The following is a 20,534-nucleotide window of genomic DNA, read 5'->3' on the forward strand; positions in this document are numbered from 1 at the left end:
TACATTTGAACCCATGACAATTGCACCTGTATGCTATTGCACCTATGGATTTTTTTTGTTTCACGGATAGTTAAACCCATACTAACCCTAACCCATGGGTTTTAGCACCCGCATATAGATTGAACCCGTGGATATACGCATGGGTTCAAATGTACGGTCACCATATTAAACACACTAAGTAAAAACTTCAATCATATATTACCGTGTTTCCACGAAAATATAACAGGGTCCGGGACTTATTTTGAGGGGATGTCTTTTATTTTTATTACAAAGTAGAAAATTACGAGATTTTGAAATACGGTATATAAATCGATAATTTAAAACGTGTAGGAGACATTCAGCTCTATTATTTTTATATGAACATGAGGCAAAAGTGCCAAATACCGATGTCCTCGTGTGTCTGCTGTCCTCATATTATCAGGCTAATGTTGACACTGGGGATTCCTAATGTAACTGTGGTAACATTTTGTGGTTATTATAATGGACAGTTTTCTTATAAACCAGGTCCTCCAAAAAAGTTTTCAGTACCCAAACTCGGTTGGCTGCGAGCTCTCGCCCGTCCACTGTCGGTTACCCGGACGATTTTAAGCCCAACCGTATTTTTCAGAACTACTATTGTGGAATTCCGTACCATAAATATTTATTCTCCCTTAACTCTCGGTACTTTACAGACGGCAGGTAACTTCATTCGGATATCAATCTACTATATTTCCATGTGAGTTTGACCTTGCTTTGAGCACATTTTCTTATAAAAATGTGGTATTTTGACAAATGCCGTGAATGCTAGCTGACGATTACCCATTCACTTGTCAATTTCAAAAATATTTAACCAGTTAGTGTTGGTTAATCGCTGTGCATGGACTGATCGGAAATTATTACTGTAGGCTACTACTGTGGACAGCGACCGCACAGCCACCCACACTTCACAAAGCAGGTATAGAAACCGGACTCGTCCAGCGAGCGCCGGGATTCAATTCTAAATTCTTGTTGAATCGTAACTACCAACTCATTCGAATTCTATAAACGTAATAATCAGTCATGATGAAAAATCAACCTATACAACAATTTGCGAGTGCACAATACAAATCGACTGACGACATAAGTAAAATGACAACATGTAAACAAATATGGAGACTGATTGTGGTAATTGGTTCTGCAGTACGAACATAACATGCCATACCACGACGCAGTTCAAAATAAATTATTTAAAAGAACATCATTTATTTACTACATTCTTTTCAGTTTATATAATTCCTCTTCCACATCGTCAATTTGGTCTTCAAGAGCTTTCTCCCCGTTAATCTTTTCGATCTGAGTATTTTCTAGCTTTTCTCCGTTTTGCAGTCTCTCCTTCAGCTTTGCAATTTGAGTTTGTTTCTTTTGCAGTTTTTTGAGTTGCTTCGAAAGATATTCAATTTTTACCGAAAGTGAAGCCGCGTTTGCGCGTTCTTGGTTGGCTTTCACCATTTTGTCATGCTCCTCTGAAGTATCCTCTTCTTTGCTGTCAATTACTGGAAGCTTTTTAGTAGTAGGAGACAAGATATAATCGAGTTCTTCTTTAGATACAGCTGATTTAACACCGGCCGCAGCGTCTTGAGAAATCCAAATTTGTTGACGAAGTAAACGAGTTTTTGCAACATCTCCACTTGCTTTCGCTTCTTCAAATTCGGCCTTCAACTTTTGCAGAACTTCCAAAGCTGTGTTAGCGACGTTTCCAGTGCGATTCTGGTCGACTTCTCTAAGTGCATTTTCCCCATTTTGACGACGCTTTGCTGCCTTGCGCTGTTCCTTTCTTTTAGCACCCTTGCTCTTTGTACCTTCCTGGGTTGCACAGTCCATAGCGAGCGGACAACAGCGATATGTCCACAGCGCAAAACAACACAAGTACTTCGTACACGTAAACAAAGCTGACGCATAGACGAAGAAATTTAAAAAATACTTCTCCGCGAGGAGACGCATGTGTGCAGACTATTGCGAAATAAAATTACTCTACCGTGACTTTTGATTGCCGGCTGCCTTCGCTGGCATTTTCTCAACAAGGGTATTATTTCCAGTCATCGACCTTTGGACGGTTGCGCCATGGAAATGTCGGGCGATTTTAACGCATACGGGAGGCGTTAACAAATTTCGCGAAGGTCAAAATCCACCGCACGAAAAATATTTCGCCATTCCGTCTTTAGGTTTTGTACGTGAAGGGTCTCCTGCTTTTAAGCTAAACCTCGTTTTCCTATTCACACGCGTTTTGTTTCCACGTGATTTGTGACCATGGGCGACGAAAGCGCGAATTCCAAAATAATAGATTTATGTGAAGGTAGTGAAGATGATAAATCGTTAAAAGACAAGCAAGAGGAATTCTCAATGGCAGACAAAAAGACAGAGCGAATGTCAGAAACAGTACGAAAGACTATTATTGGTGTTGTAATTGTGGTGCTCTTGGCAGTATCGTGGGTTGGAGCTCAGCAAACAGCGCAAACGGCTGTTCAGTGGGGCAATTTTGAAGCTCCTTACTTTACCACATGGTATGGAACTTGTTGGATGGTGCTTTGCTTCCCTGGTTATGCAATTTTCGTTATCATCTCCGAACGTGATAAAGCAAAGATAATTCATGCTTTCAAGGAATCTACTCATATATTTGGCCCACAAAGTGTTACCATGGCACAATTTTTTAAAATTATATGGAGCCTAAATGCAATCTGGTTGGCCGTGAACTCACTTTATGTCTTCGGACTCAAATTTATCTATGCAACCGATGCATCTGCGATCATGGCTTCAAATGTTGCGTTCGTGTACATGCTATCACTATGCCTACTTAAAGAAAAATTATACGCGATACGGATCATCGCATCTTTCCTATGCATCTGCGGTGTTGTGCTTTTTGGTTACGCAAAAGGTTTTCAAGGAAGTGAACATCTTCTTCAAGGAGTTTTGATGATTATCGCATCCGCATTTGGTGCCGCAGTGTATAAAGTCGTTTTCAAAAAAGTAGTGGGGAATGCTTCATTAGGACAAGTATCACTATTTTTAACACTACTGGGACTGAGTAATACGCTTCTGATGTGGACTGTAAGTGTATGCTTATATGTTGCAGAAGTTGAAAAATTCGGTTGGTCTGATATTCCATGGCAAGCTGTAAACCTATCAGCTCTACTCAGCCTTATTTTCAACTTTTTGGTGAACTTTGGCATCGCGTATACTTACCCACTGTTCATATCAATTGCAATGATGATTGGAATCCCGCTCAATGCTGGTGTAGATGTGATATTTCGACATGGAACATTCAGCGCTATACGACTTGTTGCCGCAGTGTTAGTATTTTCTGGATTTGCTATCATGCTTTTCCCTGATTCATGGAACGACCCAATTCATTCTATTCTGCAATGTAAGACTGAAAACCCTGAAGGAAAGGAAGAAGAAATGATCAAACTGAAAACTAACCGTGATGAGGAAGAGAAAGCAACTCAAGGATCTTCATCACCAGAGAAATCACCTTTATTTGTAACTGAAGAAATAGCTTAAATTTATAATTTTTTGCACAGCGCTTATTTAAGCCTTTGGCTCCAAACAGGGCCCGCTACAAGCAGCTACTGGCATGTAAGGGGCTACAAAAATTTGAAGTACCGTCAGTATTACCCATCCAAGTTATTGTACCCTGAGTAAGATGGTAGGATTGGCTTTCAAACCAAGATGTGTAAACTGTGATGCCCACATGGTTAACAATAGCCCCCATGATGTGCTGAATATTTTTTATTTGACTTTAATATCCAAACATCACTTGACACAAACAAAAGAATTTTGATTTTATCTTGATACTTATATAATATTTAATATAATCAATGAACCCTAAATGAGCAGAATCAGATCATTATAGTTCATGTATTTCTAAACAATCTTTTACTAAAAGTCTGATATGGTAACTTGCGTATAATTTTTTCTTGTGGCTTCAAAATTTGGTCACTGATACGTAATTAAGCTCTTATTTATGGTGGATCTGAAACTTGGTAATTCATCATTGCAAACCCAATTTCTTACAGACTTTAGGAAGACTCACTGATATGTAAAGAGCGGATATTATTGCAGGAATGGAATCTTTGTGGCCCAATTTATTACACCCTTGGTGAATCGATAGGTGTAGGATCGAATCCACCTCATATGCCAACATAGTTTGTTCCAATGCTATAACCGCTAGCCAGTAGTGAGATTCAGCCGGTTCTATAGAACCATCTCAAAAAATTTTATCCGATCACTGAACCGATTAGCATTAAATGACCTTTTGTAACAGAACCGCCTGAACAATATGACATTTGTGTGATAGAACCGGCTGACAAAAAAATTTGAATCCCACCAAGAGTCTTGCGGCTCTGAATAGCTAATCAAGCTGCAAACAATTGCCCGGCCTCGGCTACGCCCCTGCTAGGCCATCACACTTCGATGATCTTTGGTAGTATCGCTACCTCCCAGTCTATATCGGATTAAGTGCTGTTTAATTCAATTTTTTATCATTTATATTTTGGTTGACAAAAATAATGAATTTTCTCTCTTCCTGGAGCATATATAGGTACACTACCCGACTACCCTACTGGGTGCCAGATATGCTCATGTCTCATTGTTACTAAATTTTGCCAAAATCTTATGAAAACACATAACACTCTGCACACATTTACCAGTCTAAATTCTTATGTAGAATGCAATTTCATCTTGACTGTAGAAGCTAATGAACCTTGACTAGCCAGAATCTTACTATCATAACCAGCCTGTGCCAATGATGCTAGTCATGCTTCTTTGCCTCTACAGCCAGGAGGAACTCTATAAATAACTAGCCTCGCCCTTTTTATTTTGTCGTATTTATTTATTAAATTATTGCTTTTAAATTATAGTAGAATGGCGATTGTATGCAACATTGAGTACAGCTTGCAACCAACACTTGATGCTGATAGTTTATATCTTCAAACTTTTTTCATCACGATCCACTTTGCACGGCCATATTTATATGCTTTGGGCTCCGAACTAGGCCCTGCAAAGGTAGCCAATGCTAGGTAAAGAGCTACGATAGTTTGTAAGCTCCGGGAATCTTTCAAGTTTAGCATTGCCTACCGCTGGTCGGTTACGACTTCCATCACCAAATCCATGTATCCGAAAACAAGTAACTGGCTAACTAATCCCATCCCTGGTAAACGGACGAGAGGGCGAGGTTCGCCATATGATTAAGCCGTCTTATCGGTTTTCCTATCCCCTGGGATAAATATGTGAATCCTATCCTTATCAATGTACACTCAATTTATAACATAACACCATCAATTAGTGAATATTTCTTTGACTTCCGAATACTTAATTCGTATACATTCACATTGTGAAGTTTTTGACGCTTAGGGAATGATTTTCTTGTGCGATGTTCAAACCAGTTTACGTCTTCGAAATCACCATGTTGTTCCAAAATAATTTAAAAGTGGCCAAACGACGTAGTTGTATTTTTTAAAATTCAAATACTCAAATTATAACTTTTATAGTGGAATTGTTTTTCTGAATATATATCCAGATTCGTACTTTGAAAATCTTTTGAATACACTATTTTTTTTTGACCCTCAAAATATATAAACTTTGTTTCAAAGTTGTAAAAATGAATTACACTATTGACATATTTCCTATTGCCTACAATCGACACAAATTTAAATTCTTCATCGGTGCGCTCTTTGATAATACACTTTGTAACATACTATAGATCAGTGTTTCTCAAACAGTGGGGCGTAACCCACAAGGGGGCGTAAACAATTTTTTTTGAGGAGAGGTGAAGCTAATTGATACATTCGTAAGATTTGGTCTTGCCTGCCTCATTTTGGATATTTACATTTCTTTATTGTTCAACAATTGCGATTTCATCCACACATTTAAACATGTTTTTTGAATAAAACATACTTTCGCCTTACTATCTATTATTTGTGGATTATTGTTAGTTTTTTATTTTTGATGTGAGCGCACACTAAAAAGGGGGCACGGCATAAAAAGTTTGAGAAGCACTGCTCCAAGATATTTCATGAAATTTTGCACGGTCATCTTTAAGTAATTATCTATTTTGTACTATTAGACAATAAGTTCTTTCATATTATTTATTGATGCTTTTTTACACAATGTTTTTTGATCATGATTTCAGTTTTATCAGCTTGTTCGGAGATTATTTTTATTGCGTTCGAAGGGGGAGGGGGGTATGCCCTTTTATTGATAGACGCAACAGGACTGAGGCACTTTTTGTTATTTTTGCCAAAACCCTTTTCAATAACATACCAGACTCAACAGCTGTAACATTTTGTTGTTTTTGCTAAAACTTCAATACTACTCTAGACTGAAAGCATAGGGACACCCAGTTTACAAAGTAATAAGTTACTGCCCCCCCCCCCCTCCTCCCCATCAAAATGAGGTTTGACCCCCACCTTTCTCTGTTTATTCTAGTGAGCATATATCAATGAGTTGAACAGAGAACGTGAGGCACTAACCCAGGGGGGCAAATTACAGCCAGCGGGCCGGATTCGGCCAACTTGTGCCTGCTGAAAATACCACTGTGGTTTTTACCAGTTGAAATTGAAGTTATAATGACCTTAATTGTTACATAGTGCTTCTCATTATTATATAAACATTAGCCTAGCTCTTGTAAATAAACTGTTTTTTATTCATAGTTTTTCATATTGAGTTTTGAGCCCAGTAAGCAATTCTATTATCTGTAACTGGCCCACTCAGAAAAGTAATTGCCCACCCCTGCACTAACCTAACTCATCCTAATCGTGCCTAAGATGAACGGAATTGAATAGATCTCAATAACAAGATAGCACCATATTTCTTCTAACTAAAAGTTCAGTTCCATGGTCAAGTTCCAATTCAATTGAATTTAATTTTTTTGTATTGCTATACTAATACTGTATTTGGAAATTTTTTCGTATAGAGTTTAAAGATAATTAGAATAAGAAAACCATGGATAGGCGTATGGCTCGAAAGCTGGTAGTAGATGAAGCGCCAAACAGACTATTTTTAAAATATTTAGCTGAGTGGCGAGATGAAGACAAAGAAAAAGGCGATAAAAGTTCTTTTACTTACAATAAAGCATATAAAAGTCTAAAGAAATACCCGCTTCCATTACAATGCGGTGCTGAAGCCAAAATTCTAGAAAATTTCGGCGACAAAATTTGCAAAATGCTTGATGATCGACTCGCAAAAGATGCAGAAAATGATGGTTCAACGCCGGTAGAATTTCTAGAAAAATCAAGAAAAGTTCCAGCATCATGGTGGGATAAGGTTAATAAAGAAGCACCAGTTGCGAAAAAAAAACCAGCTAAGAGAAGGAAAAAAGCAGAGGAGAGCACTCAAGAAAAAAAGAAGCCAAAGACCAAAACAATAACTGAGATGTTCGGAGTGCAGGTAAAAGAAAAAGAGCTGGGTGTTTCCCAAGAATCTAGTAAAATAAATAACTTGAACAATAATAATGAACCAGGCGGTCCAAAAATAGGGGTCACGACCTCACCTTATAAAAGTCAGGAAATCATGACTTCCTCTCCTGTGTTCACACTTTCACCTGGAGAATTTGATATTGTGTTATGTGTTGATACGAGGGAAACGATGGGGGAATCAAGACGAAACGAAATGGGGGTGGAGTTGAATAAACAAAATGTTTGTTACGAGCAACGTACACTTCATATCGGAGATTTTTTGTGGATTGCGCAAGAAAAACCTGCTCTTTGTGTCGGTAGGAAACCAAAAGAACTTGTTTTAGATTATATTATCGAACGAAAAATTTTATCTGATCTTTCAATGTCAATCAAAGATGGCCGATTTCGAGAACAGAAAATTCGTTTGAAACAATCCGGAATCGGGAATATCATCTATTTGATAGAAAATATGGGAAATATAGAAAATCAAAGCCTACCGGAGCAAACATTAAGACAAGCTATATATAACACCCAAATTGTTGATAACATATGTGTGAAATTTACAAAAAATGCGAAAGCGACAGTACGTTATCTCGATTTAATGACAAAACATCTACAACGCTCATACTTGACTTTTACACTTGAGGCAGTAGAGATTTCTGATTCTCAAGGTGACTTTTCCCAACCTGAAACTAAGAAATTAACTCCTTTTAATGTATTCAATGAAATGGGTTCCAAGCGTAAAAAATTAACAATTAAAGAAATGTTTATACGTCAGTTGATGCAAATTCACGGTATGTCGTACGATAAAGCATCAGCGGTTACAGCACTATATGAAACTCCGAATCAGTTGGTGGAAAAATATCGTAATTTACCTTCTGAAAAGGAGAAAGAAGAATTGATAAGTAAAGTTAAATTCGGATTGACTGAACGAAACCTCGGAATAGCCATGAGTCGGGTGGTGCACAAAGTTTATTCAACATAAAAGTTACCGTAATTACCTAATAATCAAATTTTGCTTTTTTATGACCAAAGTTGTTGAATAATGATGAATAATGTTAAAACATATTTTTTCTTTGTTGTTCATTTTGCATTTGGTATTAAATTGTTGCACGAAAGTACCGTAATTGAATATATGAGAAGTATCACAGCATCTATTTTGCTTTCGCCACAATTTCAAATGTATTTTTTAAAATTGGGGTCACTCGAAAAGGTTGGAAATCGCTGCCAAGGTACACAGGGTGACCTGAAAAGTAAAATCAATTTTTTCAACTAGCATTGTGGCCTATTAGGGAGTCACGGTCCCCTGGTAGGGAGGGATTTTTCAACCCACATTTTCAAAACTTGAAAAAAAAGCCTGTTTCAGGAAAATAAGGGATACATATTTTTGATTGATGACTCCTGCAACTTTTTATTGAAATTTTTGGTGAAAGTCAATTGAAATTATGATTAGAAAACTAGTTCAGAAAGTATTTATTTCTTAGTAATTTTCAAAATTTCAACATTTGCTCTTTTGTTATGGAATGCATCGATTTATTTTCAGTATCATGTGACGTAGAGACTCTTGCACACAACTATCAAAGTAAACATGCAGGAAATGATATCACTCTGACTGATTGATTCCTTTGCTTATGCTTTGGTAATTTCAACACAACACAGATTTATATTGTGTTTTGTCTAAGCACATGTTTGCAATGGGGTTTGAAATTTATTCCAATCCTCTTCCCCAATAAACATGAAACAATTGTGTAGTGTCCATGTCTAATATGGTCTTAGTTAAATAGTTATTCATTTCAGATACAAGAACTTGATGGCGGAGGAAGTTATAAGCGACCAGCGGTTACTGGTATCCCCTATGCTTTGCGGAGTAGTCCAGCAATCACCTCGCACATGATTATCCCGCATGGTATTCGAACCTGCGAACCCATACAGGTCGACCAAAAATGTTCCCAACGCTTCCCTTTTTTTCACGCTTACTTAGTGTGTTTTACACAACTTGCCTTTCATTACACAATTTATTAATTCTGCCATTTTTTTTGTATTCATGTCAGTGCACGCTTTTCTTTCAAAATAAGCACACTCCTTTATTGAGAGTTCTTCAGCTCAGTTATCGCTGTCTCTTGAAATGTGCCTATCACAAACTACAAAAAACTGTATTATTGAATCCTATTTACCTCAAGAATTATCGCTGCTATGTTTTGCTTTCTGCATGCCAATCTTCTTCTCGAAATGGCATATTTACTTTATTCATTCTGTTTATAAAGTGTATTTTTTGTATGATGAAAAAACAAACTTTTCTTCTGGATTATCCATTTTTCTAATCTGGTTAAAGATCTGACTTTTATCGTGGTTATTATATCTTACCAAATACATTGCACATTTCCTTATCTCTATTCTCAGATTAGTTGACAAAAGTTTCATGAATTAAATATAAAATGTCCCTTTTTTCAGGAATATATTTATCACATTTGTTACTTCATTATATGCATTTTCAGGTTTAGTTTCACAAAAAAGAATGGAAAATTTCTATAAAAATTACCATAAGTTTGAGCATCAAATGCCTAAAATCATTGTATTTGATTTGGATTATACTCTTTGGCCTCTATGGGTTGATACTCATGTTGATCTGCCGTTCAAAAAACTAAAAAATGGAGACATTGTAGACAAATATGAAACTGTGGTTAATCTTTACGAAGATGTTCCCCAAATTTTGGAAACGCTCCAACAAAAAGGCATAACGATGGCAGCTGCTTCTAGAACACCAGCTATTGACGTAGCTGAAAGTCTTCTAGATATTATGGATCTTAATAAATATTTCAGTGCAAAAGAAATATACCCAGGGAGCAAAGTTGCTCATTTTTTAGAATTTAAGGAATCTCTCGATATTGATTACAACCATATGCTCTTCTTTGATGATGAGGAACGAAATATTGAAGATCTTTCGAAACTTGGAGTGACAGCAGTCCATGTTCCTGATGGAATGTCCTGGGAGATTTTAAATATTGGAATTGAAATGTTATCTCAAAATTGTTAATATTGAGAGGTTTGAGAATTTGACTCAACTCAATTCATCGTTCATCAAAACCTGATTCATCCTAAATAGGAGGATTTAAACTTTTTGGAATTAAACAGCAATAAATAGAACTTCATGTTGGTTGGTTAGACTCAAGACTCTGACAACCTGACTAAAATCTCTGATTACTCTTGAAGACTTATTGTCTGTGTACCTCAACCCAGCATTAGACTGCTCGAGTTAAAAACATATTTTTCTGTATGAAATAACTGCCTGTTTTTCTCTTTCATTGGATAAATATGGTATCATATTCTATTTCCCTGAGGTATGGTTTTTAAAATTGAAAAGTTTGTAGATTCTTACACATGTTGTTTCAAACCATACTTTAATACTAAGTCTGCAGAATGTGATTGTCATTGCTCTTTTCAAGTCTCTAATATACAGAAGGTTTACAAATCCATCACAATAGGGTCAATCAATCAAATCGTTTATTATTAGCCATCTCGGCAAAGCATAACAAAATTGAAAACAAGTAAGATCACAAAAATATTTGTACAGGATGGCAGGATAACCGCGAGACGACCATTTGGTCTACTTGTCAGCGGCAACCTTAAAATAGCTTAAAACTTGGATACAAAATTTGCAAAACACCAAGATGACGCTGCAAGGCAATAACACACCTTGTTATTCCCTAATTCTATAAATAAAAAGGTGTGTTATTGCCTTGCAGCGTCATCTTGGGGCGATGCAGTTCTCGCATAAAAGCGTGTCGCGCGTTGCAAATTTTAGTTTTAAGGGAAAAAATTGTGCTGTGCTTATGCAACTAATGATCGATATAAGGCGTATTGAGGCAACAAACTCAATTAAACACTTATTAGAATAAACCTGGTTGGGATATATTGAGAACTGACCTCATAACAGAGCATTCTGTATAAAGATGTGCCACTCTCCATTGTGAATTCGATGCCTGGCCTGGATGATTCTTTTCGATCATTGGCTCTCAAACTTTTTAATCCGCACCCCCCTTTTAGAATTTGTCAAATCTCGTGCCCCCACTCATAATTAACTAGCTAACAATAAGTTACAAATAACAGATGGTCTAGTATGGCATTTTTTTTTTTTTCAGCTTCACACCCCCTCAAAAAATTTACGCCACCCTTGTGGGGCGCTCCATACCTTTTAGTACCACTGTTTTAGATTGGACTGATTTTAACTCTATCTAAATTTACTTCAACTAAAACCACTGTGCATGTAGTCTTAAAATGTATATTTTCTTTTACATATGTGTAGTATATTTAATGCCAGCTTTTCTTCTAAATCACATTTTAGATGATAATACTTTAATTTGTTTTACTTGTAGAAATGATTTCAGATAAAAATAAGAAATTAAGACAAAAGAAGCCGAGACCTTTGGTAAGGCTTAAAATTAAATTAAAACATAGTAACATAGCCAGTATACTGCATGATTGCCACCAGGTAAACTCATGTTGATAATAAATGAAGCACAACCGGTGTTAGCAAAACGCAAATTACATCGTTTTGCTAAGAACGGTTGTGCTTCATTTATTATCAACATAGCCAGTATACCATGTTTTATCGCAAAGAAGGCCAGGGAAATATACACCTGACTTGAAGCTATTTCAAAAATGACTTCTGTTCTGGATTTCAGAAAATTGTGTCTACAGTTAACTGAAGTTTTGACTCTATATTCCAGTTTGAAATTCTGAGAAGCTAAATATCAAATCTGGCTTATGTGGACCTTATTAATTGTCAGTTGGAGTGAATGATCAATTCAAGCTTTAATTGTTTCTTTTACGAAGTTCTACTCTTGGGTCTTTATAATTCCAAATTTATACTCTGATTCTATTAAGTTGTAAATACAAGTCCGACTCCAATGCCAATAGAAACATGTTAAATTCCACAGCCCTGGTTTTCTTCTATGTTTAGGTAAAAAATGAAGGTAATTTTAATTCCGTCTTTTCAGCTTTGGGAATCATTGACAAGTCAATTCACAAATCTTCAAGGTCAGAGCGACCTTGAAAAGGATTTACCGAAGAAATGGGAAAAACATGGAGATTTGATTTTGCTTCCTCAAAACTGCTTTACGAATCCGGAGTGGCACGAAATAGGTGAGTTGGTGCATTTATACCATATTAGGTAAAGTATACAATTGATGTAGCAGATAGTGAGTTTTTTGCCCCCTAAGGGCCATGTGTGGTTATCTCGTGTTTGATAAGCAAAGGGTATCATTCGTGATAACTATCAATTTAAAGCAAATTGACTGCCATTTATTTAATTTCTTGATTGCAATGCATTTGTCCTTTCGCTCCCATTTGTTGGCTTTTCATTATTTTTGCGAATAAAATAACCAATCAAAGCTTGTCAAAATCAGAATAGAAAATAGAGTGTTGAGAGTCTTCGGAAGGGGGGCACTGAACGTGGAAGTTTGAAAACCACTAATTTAATGTAAATTATGATTATTAGTTGCTGTTATTCATTAAATTTAATATTATATAATTAGGGAAGTTAATTACTGTTCATAATAAGCTATCATAATGTTCTTTTTCCAGATCAACGGGCACTTTGGGAAGCTGTTGCACAACACTTTGGTGTTGAAAGAATTGCCAAGAAAGACAGAATTTGCAGTGATGGACATAGAACACCTCAAGTATCTTTATTGAAAGGAGAAGATCCCTGGGTTTGCCATGTTGATAATAAGATCAGGTTATTACGTTAAAATCCCATTCATATTTTTCACAATTTAGCTGTATGTTGAAACACCATCTGTGGAGAGAATTAGGATTTAAATAAAATGCTTTTTTATAACTTTACGAAACAATGGCTTGTCATTTGGTTGCCAGTCCATGTAGGGTATGGCCGTATGGAAATAGGTTTTTCTGTCAAATGCGGGGACATGCGAGGTCTAGATGGTGGAGGAAGTCCTAGCTGGCAGCAGATACCTAGAAAACCCTACGATGGCAAGTAGTCCAGTAATCCTCTTGCATATAATTATCCCTGCATGATTTAATACTGCACCAGGTTTTCAGAAGCTCGGTGACGAGCATGTTCTTAACTGCTTTGTGCTTTTTCTCTAGATATTCATATGATGTGACGAAATGTATGTTTTCAATTGGAAACATCACAGAAAAAATGAGAATGGCAAAGCTAGACTGCAAGGATGAGACTATAGTGGATATGTTTGCTGGTGAGTTGGTGTAAATTTTGGGTGCTATTCTTCCCTACCACTAAATTTCTAATTTTCATTTTATGTTTATCATTAGATTAGTTTGATAATATATATAAGGTCAGGGCTCCTACCTTATCCTAGCCCAGCGGTTGTCGAACATTTTGTCCCTGCGACACCAAATTATCATGGAAAAAAAACTTATGCCGCACTTACAAGGAATATAAATGCTGCTTTTAAATAAAACTCAATTATGTGATTGTCAATGTGTACTTTATATGGTTCCATTACATTTGAACCCACGTACATTTGAACCCATGACAATTGCACCTGTATGCTATTGCACCTATGGAATTTTTTTTGTTTCACGGATAGTTAAACCCATACTAACCCTAACCCATGGGTTTTAGCACCCGCATATAGATTGAACCCGTGGATATACGCATGGGTTCAAATGTACGTGGGTTCAAATCTACGGTTACTACTTTATATATAAGCAAATCAGAAAAATAGCGGTGTGACAATTATTACAGTTATCTTAGTGATGTCTGTACATGATGTACTACAGCAGGGCTACTCAACTGGCGGACCGCGGTCTGCATTCGGATCTTTTGAGTATTGGATTCGGACCGCACCTAATTCTTTATTTTGATTCATTAGCCCCACTTTTTAAGTCTCCTTTTATAAAATGACTTTTACAGTTTTGAATATATATGAAAAGAACTATAACGCCACAATAAACAATCTTGATTAGCCAATAATCATTAGCCGGCTGAGGAAGTTCGGGTTTAAGGATGCCGAAATATAATTTCTAGAAAGACCGGACAATTTAGTGTGCGGATCTTCAGTAAAAATAGTTGAGAAGCCCTGTGCTACAACATCATTGTCATAGTTTTATATCATTCCAGAAACTCTGGTATTTCAGTGTTCACCTTTTCTCAGGAGTGAGTCTCTTATTTCTAAGTGAGCCTTGCTTTTAACAAATTTAAGGTGAGCAGATAACAAAGGTTTTGATTTTAATTTCCAGGTATCGGTTACTTCACACTCCCTTTGTTAGTCCATGGGAAAGCAAGATATGTACATGCATGTGAATGGAATGCAGACGCAATACAAGCTCTCAGAAAAAATCTGGTCGATAATAAAGTTGTGGAAAGATGTACTGTGTATGGAGGAGATAATAGAAAGGTGGAATAGTTAGTTTTTTTTATATTTACTTCAATACCAGTGGTTTTCAACCCCTTTTGGGGTAGCGGAACCCCAGTGAGACATTCCAAAGTCTTAAGAAAACCATGTGCAGTTAGTTCATTTGTCTTATCATTCACGGTTGATAATGAAGTTGCAGAATATAGGCTATATGAAGGAGACTATAGAGAGGTGGTCATATGATAAGAGTTTTGTCCTGGGGTTAAAGGGCTTCTACCCAATACTTGAGAAAAGCCGATACAATGACTTTTCGTTGCTTCGAATTGGATAATTTAATAAATATTGAGAATCTAATTCTGGGGAGAGTAAAGTTGATAAGATAGTAAATCTGAACTCCCGAAGTATGTGTACCAGGATTAGGCCATAATTTCATTCCGATTTTAGTTCTATTACGAGTTTGGGGACTGTCTGTGTTAGCCAAGTGGATATCCCCCTGCCCATAGGTTTCAGTCCCTTTACACAACTTGATGTAAAATAGGCGAACAAAATTAGTTACCTCCCTATTGGTACACATACTTCTGGAGTACCCATATTCAGAAATATTGATACTTATCCCTGGGGGAGACCCAATCATGTGAACAAAAAGAAAATGAGAGAAATAATAATTTTTTTTGTTTTAGGTTTGCCCGGAGAACGTAGCTGATAGAGTTTTGATGGGTCTTATACCAACAGCTATGGAAAGCATTAGAGCTGCCTGCGGATCTCTGAAGATCGGTTCTGGAGGAATACTACATATCCATCAAAACGTGGAATCAAAAATAAATAAACAGAATGAATATGTTGCGATGGAGGACAATATATCATGCAATAAGTCTCATGTGTTGACTGAATGGATATTCTGGGCTAAAGAAACTGCCCAAATAGTTAAAAATACAATGCTAGAGATCTATAAAGAAAAAAGTTTAAAAGCGAATATTGAAACCGAGATTATCCATATAGAGAAAGTGAAATCTTATGCTCCACGTATCGACCATTTAGTGTTAGATTTGAAGGTTATTACTCATCGATCTTGATCAGTAAGTATGTGGATAGGTAATTTGTCGGTCTGTCTGTTAGATCACGCGATATCTCACGAAAGCGAGGTTGAATCTGCTCCAAATTTTGCATGTGCCTTCATCATATCTCGGACCAGAAGCCTATTGATTTTGGATGAATTATGTCGTATAATTAGCGAGTTATTAATTAATTAGTGATGGGACACGCGACACGGTGTCACTATACAGTCATGAATCGAAACCACAGTTTCGATTGATAAGTCTTCGGTCTCCGACCGATATTCTCGTTGTAACCTTGTTAGATAGCTGACAAATGACGTATATTCAATATGTCCGCGGTGCTTCATTTTTTATCAACTCTGATTGCACTCTGGCTCTATGGCCATTGAGGTTTACCACTACCAATCCCAACAGCAGTAAAATAAATCACAAAACTTACATGGAGCTTAACCGGCATAAATTTCAGTGTCGTGTTCATTATAGTCTATAAAAGGAATACACCAATTTTTTCGTTAAATCATCGTCTTGAGTCTATTGTAAATTTTGTACTGGAATGTAGTATGTGTACCAAGGTAGGGTTAGGCCATAATTTTATTCCAGTTTTATCTTATTTTAGTTTTATTACGAGTTCGGGGACTAGCTAAATGACTTCCATAGTATTTGTACTTAAAATTATGGCCTAACCTGGTACACACACTACGTTCTGGTGTCCGCCATCTTGGTTCACATACTTCAGGAGTACCGGAATTCGTTTCCGTTATCTGTTTAATCCTCAACGGGCTTTTAGCTAGTATTTCGTGCAATATAGCACTGGTTTTAGTATGGGTAATGTAGTTTATAGGCCGCTCCCGAAGTATCTAACCAAGATGGCGCACAACCTGAACCCCAACCCTAGTACACATACTATGTTCAGGTTGTGCGCCATCTTGGTGCACATACTTCTGGAAGTTCGTTTATAGTGCATAAATATATGTTACAATAACTATATATTACATGTTACATCTGTAGTTCCTCCCTGGTTAGTAAGTCAGTCCTGCACTAGGTCATTGCATTTTCATTTTCAAGTATGGATGTAAACCAAACCCTATTTTGCACTTGTTTTACAGAAAATTGAAAACATAATTAATAATAATCATGGGTAAAAGACATCGTTTTAAAAAACAGAAACCTGTCGGATCGAATTCCAGTCGTGATAAGAATTCGAAGAATCCAGATGTCAGCATGAAACAGAGAATTCCAAGAACATTTACAGAAATGATGGAAATGAAGGTCAGCAGTAGGATGATTCTAAATTAGTTGTATTCGATATTTTAGGAATAACTTTATGCTAAGCGTTAAAACATTTGATTGTGATTGTGAGAGGATTGCTGGACTCCTCGCCACCCTTCGATCAAGTCCATGCATCTGAACTGATTAATTGGTACTCCTGTAGTATGTGTACCAGGTTAGTATGTGCCCTGAGTTTGGAGACTTTAGCCAAGTGAATATCCCCCTGTCCATGGGTTTCAGTCCCTTTACACAACTTGATGTAAAATAGGCGAACAAAATTAGTTACCTCCATATTGGTACACATACTTCTGGAACGCAGAATAGTTAAATTGTAATTAAATCTAGTTGGAGGTTGGGTATCACAGAAGATAACCTGAGCCATGATGGGAAATAAAAAAGCTAATAAAAACATGTAAAAATCCTTTTCTTTTTGACGTTCAGGAATTATATAAAGGAAGTGATCGCCAGATTAAAAAAAAATTAAAGGAAAGAGCAATGAAGGTTGCGAACCAAGAAGAAATCAAAAGGAAAGAAAATGCAGAAAGAAAACGTGGGGAGTCAAAATACAGGTAGAGTTGGAGTCGAAAACTAATCAGATATGTGATTTTTATACGAAGCTTCGTCCCCCATTTTCGCTCTAAAGATGGCAGCCACTGATATTTAAGGCTCTGCTATATACAGTGTGTTAAAAAAGTTACGTAAAATTAAGGTAAAATTTTTCATCATGGCAACGTTAAAAAGTAACTGTTAACCCTTTGTACTTTTTATATAAAAAGTTGTTCCTCCCTGTTCAAACGTGCTAGAAATGCCAATCAAGTATCTCTAAATGAATTACTAGACCTCTTTCCACGTGACGCTGCCAAAGAGCGATATCGCTATTCTCCCTACCGTAGTGGGTTGGTTGTTGAATCAGAATTTTCGAAAATTTTTGTTCGAGAATTTTCAATCAAAGTTGGCGTAGTAAACAGATTAAAAAGCGTCAGTCGTGAAATATTTAAATGGCATTTCACCTTGATTCAATACTGGTAATAGGTGTCCGTCAATCAATGTTTTGAGTAGCATTTCATCTTAACATAACTGGTTCCATATTGCCTATCCACCGGAACGTAGTATGTGTATCGGGTTAGGCCATAATTTCAGGTACAAATACTACGGGAGTCACTTGGCTAGTCCCGAAACTCGTACTAGAACTGAAATAAAGAGAATTGGAATAAAATTATGGCCTAACCCTAACCTGGTGGTACACATACGTTCAGGTGTCCGTCATCTTGTTGCACTTACTACGGGAGCGCCGTAGATTCTGGTTAGACAGAGGATGTTGATAATGAATGGGGTAATCAATTTGAAGTCGATACTTGATTTTAAGGAATGATTTTATCTGGAAATTTGTCATTTTTGAGCACTTTACATCTCATGGTGGACGAAAACTAGACTTCTAATATATAGGGTGTCCATGAAGTCTTTAAAAATTTAAAATTGCACAAAGGGAATTTATCGATAGCTATTTTTTTGGCCCTCACAGATCTATTGAATGAAGTAAAAATACTTAAACAATTACTGATTAAAAGACAACAAACCTGGTTAAGATATATTGAGAACTGACTTCATAACAACATTGATGTTGTAAATAGACTTTATGGACACCCTGTATGAAAAATATAGAAACAGTGACCAAAGAGGATGCAGTTTGTCATATGATTAAAATGTCTGATCCACTTTGCTCTCCTCTGGGTTAAATTGGAAAATCCTAATTTCAGGCACATGCAACGTCTTGCTTCCGCAGTTGAAATGTCAATGGAGAAAGCAAAACAAGAAATTCAAGAATTCCCAGAAAAAGAAATTGACAAAAAAGAGAAACCACCCCCACCAAAAAAAATAAAAACAAAAGAAAGACTTACCAAGTTAAAAGAAAAAAAAAATCAAGCTTGGTTGAGTAAACTGGAAGAGAAAACAGAGAAAGATCGTTGGATAGACCATGTCGAGTTTGGTGAGGTTGTTATGCGGCCACCGACGATAACTTCCAAACCACGAAAAGCCGGTGAAGTCAAAAAACCTGGCCAGCGAGATCTATTATTTTTAAAGAAGGGTTTTGGGACTTCAAAAAAATCGAATTTGTCTCTCGCAAGAACTAAAGCACTCAATGATGAGAGAGAAAGAGTTATTCAAGCGTATCGAGATATAAAAAGAACTAAAATGAATGCAGAGTCGAAATAAACATGAAAAATATGGCATTGACTGCTTCTTTGTTATATAAAAATGATGTACCAGGTTAAGGTTAGGCCATGATTTTATTCCGATTTTTCTTTTTTTAGTTCTATTACGAGTTCGGGGACTGTATGTGTTAATTTACCCCCTGTCCATAGGTTTCAGTCCCTTTATACAACTTGATGTATAGTAGGCGAACAAAATTACGGTAGTTACCTCCGTGTTGGTGGTACACATACTTCTGGAGCACTCATTCAGAAATATAGGAGATTGATCTCCAAGCGAAGTTAGGGTCGACCGTCTAGACCAGGGGTTCCCAGGCTTTTTTCAGGACGACCCCAAAGACAACCTTCAAGTGTCCAGTGCGTGCCCAGGTCAATATATATATTTTTCCTTGAACTTAAAGCTTCTTTCACTGAACTTTTAGGATTGGTCATATGGTGGTATTAAGTAAAATAAGCTGAAACCAAACAGTGATGTCACAATAATCACATTCAACCAAGATGGTTGACATCGAAACGTAGCATGGGTACAGGTTAGGCCATAATTTTATTCCAATTTCCCTTATTTTAGTCCTACTATGAGTTCGAAGACTAGCCAAGTGCCTCTCGTAGTAGTTGTACCTAAAATTATGGCCTAACCCTAACCTAGTACACATATTACATTCTGATGTCCGCCATCTTGGTTCACATACTTCAGGAGCCCCCAAATTAGTGTTTGTAGTAGCAATGGATGATGATGCTGTTCTTCCTAACAAGTGGTAGTTAATACTCATTTTAATTATTAGAGTGGAAGTGTCTATGTTTACAATAAGAACTTTTTCTGTAGTTTTCCCCTTCAACATATTTTTTTTGCAACAAAAGTGGGCCACGAATGAAAAAAAGTCAAGAACAACTGAAATTGATATCACTGAATTGATATTACGGATTATTGAACATTGGAATACTGAAAAATGGAAACTACGTCGGATATTATGGATTACAATTTGGATAATAATGATTGTAAAAATTTTTTTTCCCATTATTTCTATGATTATTGCTGTATCACATTTAACACATTTGTGAGCGTTTAAAAAAAAAAAAAAAAAAAAAAAAGAATTTAGCGTTGGCACGGTAAGTGTCATTGATGATATGATTAGGAAAACAGCTTCGCGTACCCGTGTTGGAGTCTAAGTTGCAAGACCAGAACTTTATTTTCCCAGGAACTGCCTTCTCATGCCTGTGGTGTGGCAATGGATTAAGGCAGGGGTTCTCAAA

At 36.7% G+C, this 20,534-nt stretch overlaps 6 protein-coding genes across 7 annotated transcripts; 5 read left to right on the forward strand and 1 right to left on the reverse strand.

Moving 5' to 3' along the window:
* Nucleotides 1-1,009: 1,009 nt before the first annotated feature.
* Nucleotides 1,010-1,930, reverse strand: LOC120337949 (uncharacterized). Its single transcript, XM_039405860.2, has one exon. It carries the CDS (start codon nucleotides 1,837-1,839, stop codon nucleotides 1,228-1,230), a length of 612 nt encoding a protein of 203 aa, XP_039261794.2. The 5' UTR covers nucleotides 1,840-1,930; the 3' UTR covers nucleotides 1,010-1,227.
* Nucleotides 1,931-2,061: 131 nt separating this feature from the next.
* On the forward strand, nucleotides 2,062-4,931 carry LOC120337948 (solute carrier family 35 member F3-like). The gene has a single exon (XM_039405859.2). It carries the CDS (start codon nucleotides 2,266-2,268, stop codon nucleotides 3,514-3,516), a length of 1,251 nt encoding a protein of 416 aa, XP_039261793.2. The 5' UTR covers nucleotides 2,062-2,265; the 3' UTR covers nucleotides 3,517-4,931.
* A 2,025-nt stretch (nucleotides 4,932-6,956) lies between these two features.
* LOC120340720 (structure-specific endonuclease subunit MUS81-like) lies at nucleotides 6,957-9,904 on the forward strand. Its single transcript, XM_039409106.2, has one exon. It carries the CDS (start codon nucleotides 6,958-6,960, stop codon nucleotides 8,392-8,394), a length of 1,437 nt encoding a protein of 478 aa, XP_039265040.2. The 5' UTR covers nucleotide 6,957; the 3' UTR covers nucleotides 8,395-9,904.
* Nucleotides 9,904-11,752, forward strand: LOC120338209 (magnesium-dependent phosphatase 1-like). The gene has a single exon (XM_039406162.2). It carries the CDS (start codon nucleotides 9,925-9,927, stop codon nucleotides 10,441-10,443), a length of 519 nt encoding a protein of 172 aa, XP_039262096.2. The 5' UTR covers nucleotides 9,904-9,924; the 3' UTR covers nucleotides 10,444-11,752.
* On the forward strand, nucleotides 11,639-16,914 carry LOC120338208 (tRNA wybutosine-synthesizing protein 2 homolog). Of its 2 annotated transcripts, none has more exons than XM_039406159.2 (6): nucleotides 11,639-11,898; nucleotides 12,407-12,551; nucleotides 12,993-13,146; nucleotides 13,518-13,627; nucleotides 14,634-14,791; nucleotides 15,430-16,914. In XM_039406159.2, exons 1-6 carry the CDS (start codon nucleotides 11,785-11,787, stop codon nucleotides 15,820-15,822), a joined length of 1,074 nt encoding a protein of 357 aa, XP_039262093.2. In that variant the 5' UTR covers nucleotides 11,639-11,784; the 3' UTR covers nucleotides 15,823-16,914. The 2 variants fall into 2 exon arrangements, with proteins under 2 accessions (XP_039262093.2, XP_039262094.2); XM_039406160.2 differs by having other exon boundaries at nucleotides 11,639-11,835.
* On the forward strand, nucleotides 15,715-19,304 carry LOC120342544 (uncharacterized). The gene is made up of 4 exons (XM_039411457.2): nucleotides 15,715-15,825; nucleotides 16,911-17,073; nucleotides 17,515-17,642; nucleotides 18,831-19,304. The coding sequence occupies exons 2-4, from the start codon at nucleotides 16,939-16,941 to the stop codon at nucleotides 19,285-19,287; spliced, it is 720 nt and encodes a 239-aa protein (XP_039267391.2). The 5' UTR covers nucleotides 15,715-15,825; nucleotides 16,911-16,938; the 3' UTR covers nucleotides 19,288-19,304.
* The last annotated feature ends 1,230 nt before the right edge of the window (nucleotides 19,305-20,534 follow it).

Source organism: Styela clava, chromosome 10 (assembly GCF_964204865.1).
Source record: "Styela clava chromosome 10, kaStyClav1.hap1.2, whole genome shotgun sequence".
NCBI classification, from domain to species: Eukaryota; Metazoa; Chordata; class Ascidiacea; order Stolidobranchia; family Styelidae; genus Styela; species Styela clava.

Bases quoted from the DNA above. Each gene is read 5' to 3' on its own strand.
- LOC120337949 (XM_039405860.2), bottom strand. From the start codon at position 1,839: ATGGACTGTGCAACCCAGGAAGGTACAAAGAGCAAGGGTGCTAAAAGA.
- LOC120337948 (XM_039405859.2), top strand. From the start codon at position 2,266: ATGGGCGACGAAAGCGCGAATTCCAAAATAATAGATTTATGTGAAGGT.
- LOC120340720 (XM_039409106.2), top strand. From the start codon at position 6,958: ATGGATAGGCGTATGGCTCGAAAGCTGGTAGTAGATGAAGCGCCAAAC.
- LOC120338209 (XM_039406162.2), top strand. From the start codon at position 9,925: ATGGAAAATTTCTATAAAAATTACCATAAGTTTGAGCATCAAATGCCT.
- LOC120338208 (XM_039406159.2), top strand. From the start codon at position 11,785: ATGATTTCAGATAAAAATAAGAAATTAAGACAAAAGAAGCCGAGACCT. The intron at 11,899-12,406 runs GTAAACTCATGT...CCGTCTTTTCAG, and splicing joins TACTGCATGATTGCCACCAG to CTTTGGGAATCATTGACAAG. The intron at 14,792-15,429 runs GTGGAATAGTTA...TTTTTGTTTTAG, and splicing joins ATGGAGGAGATAATAGAAAG to GTTTGCCCGGAGAACGTAGC.
- LOC120342544 (XM_039411457.2), top strand. From the start codon at position 16,939: ATGGGTAAAAGACATCGTTTTAAAAAACAGAAACCTGTCGGATCGAAT. The intron at 17,074-17,514 runs GTCAGCAGTAGG...TTTGACGTTCAG, and splicing joins CAGAAATGATGGAAATGAAG to GAATTATATAAAGGAAGTGA. The intron at 17,643-18,830 runs GTAGAGTTGGAG...TCCTAATTTCAG, and splicing joins CGTGGGGAGTCAAAATACAG to GCACATGCAACGTCTTGCTT.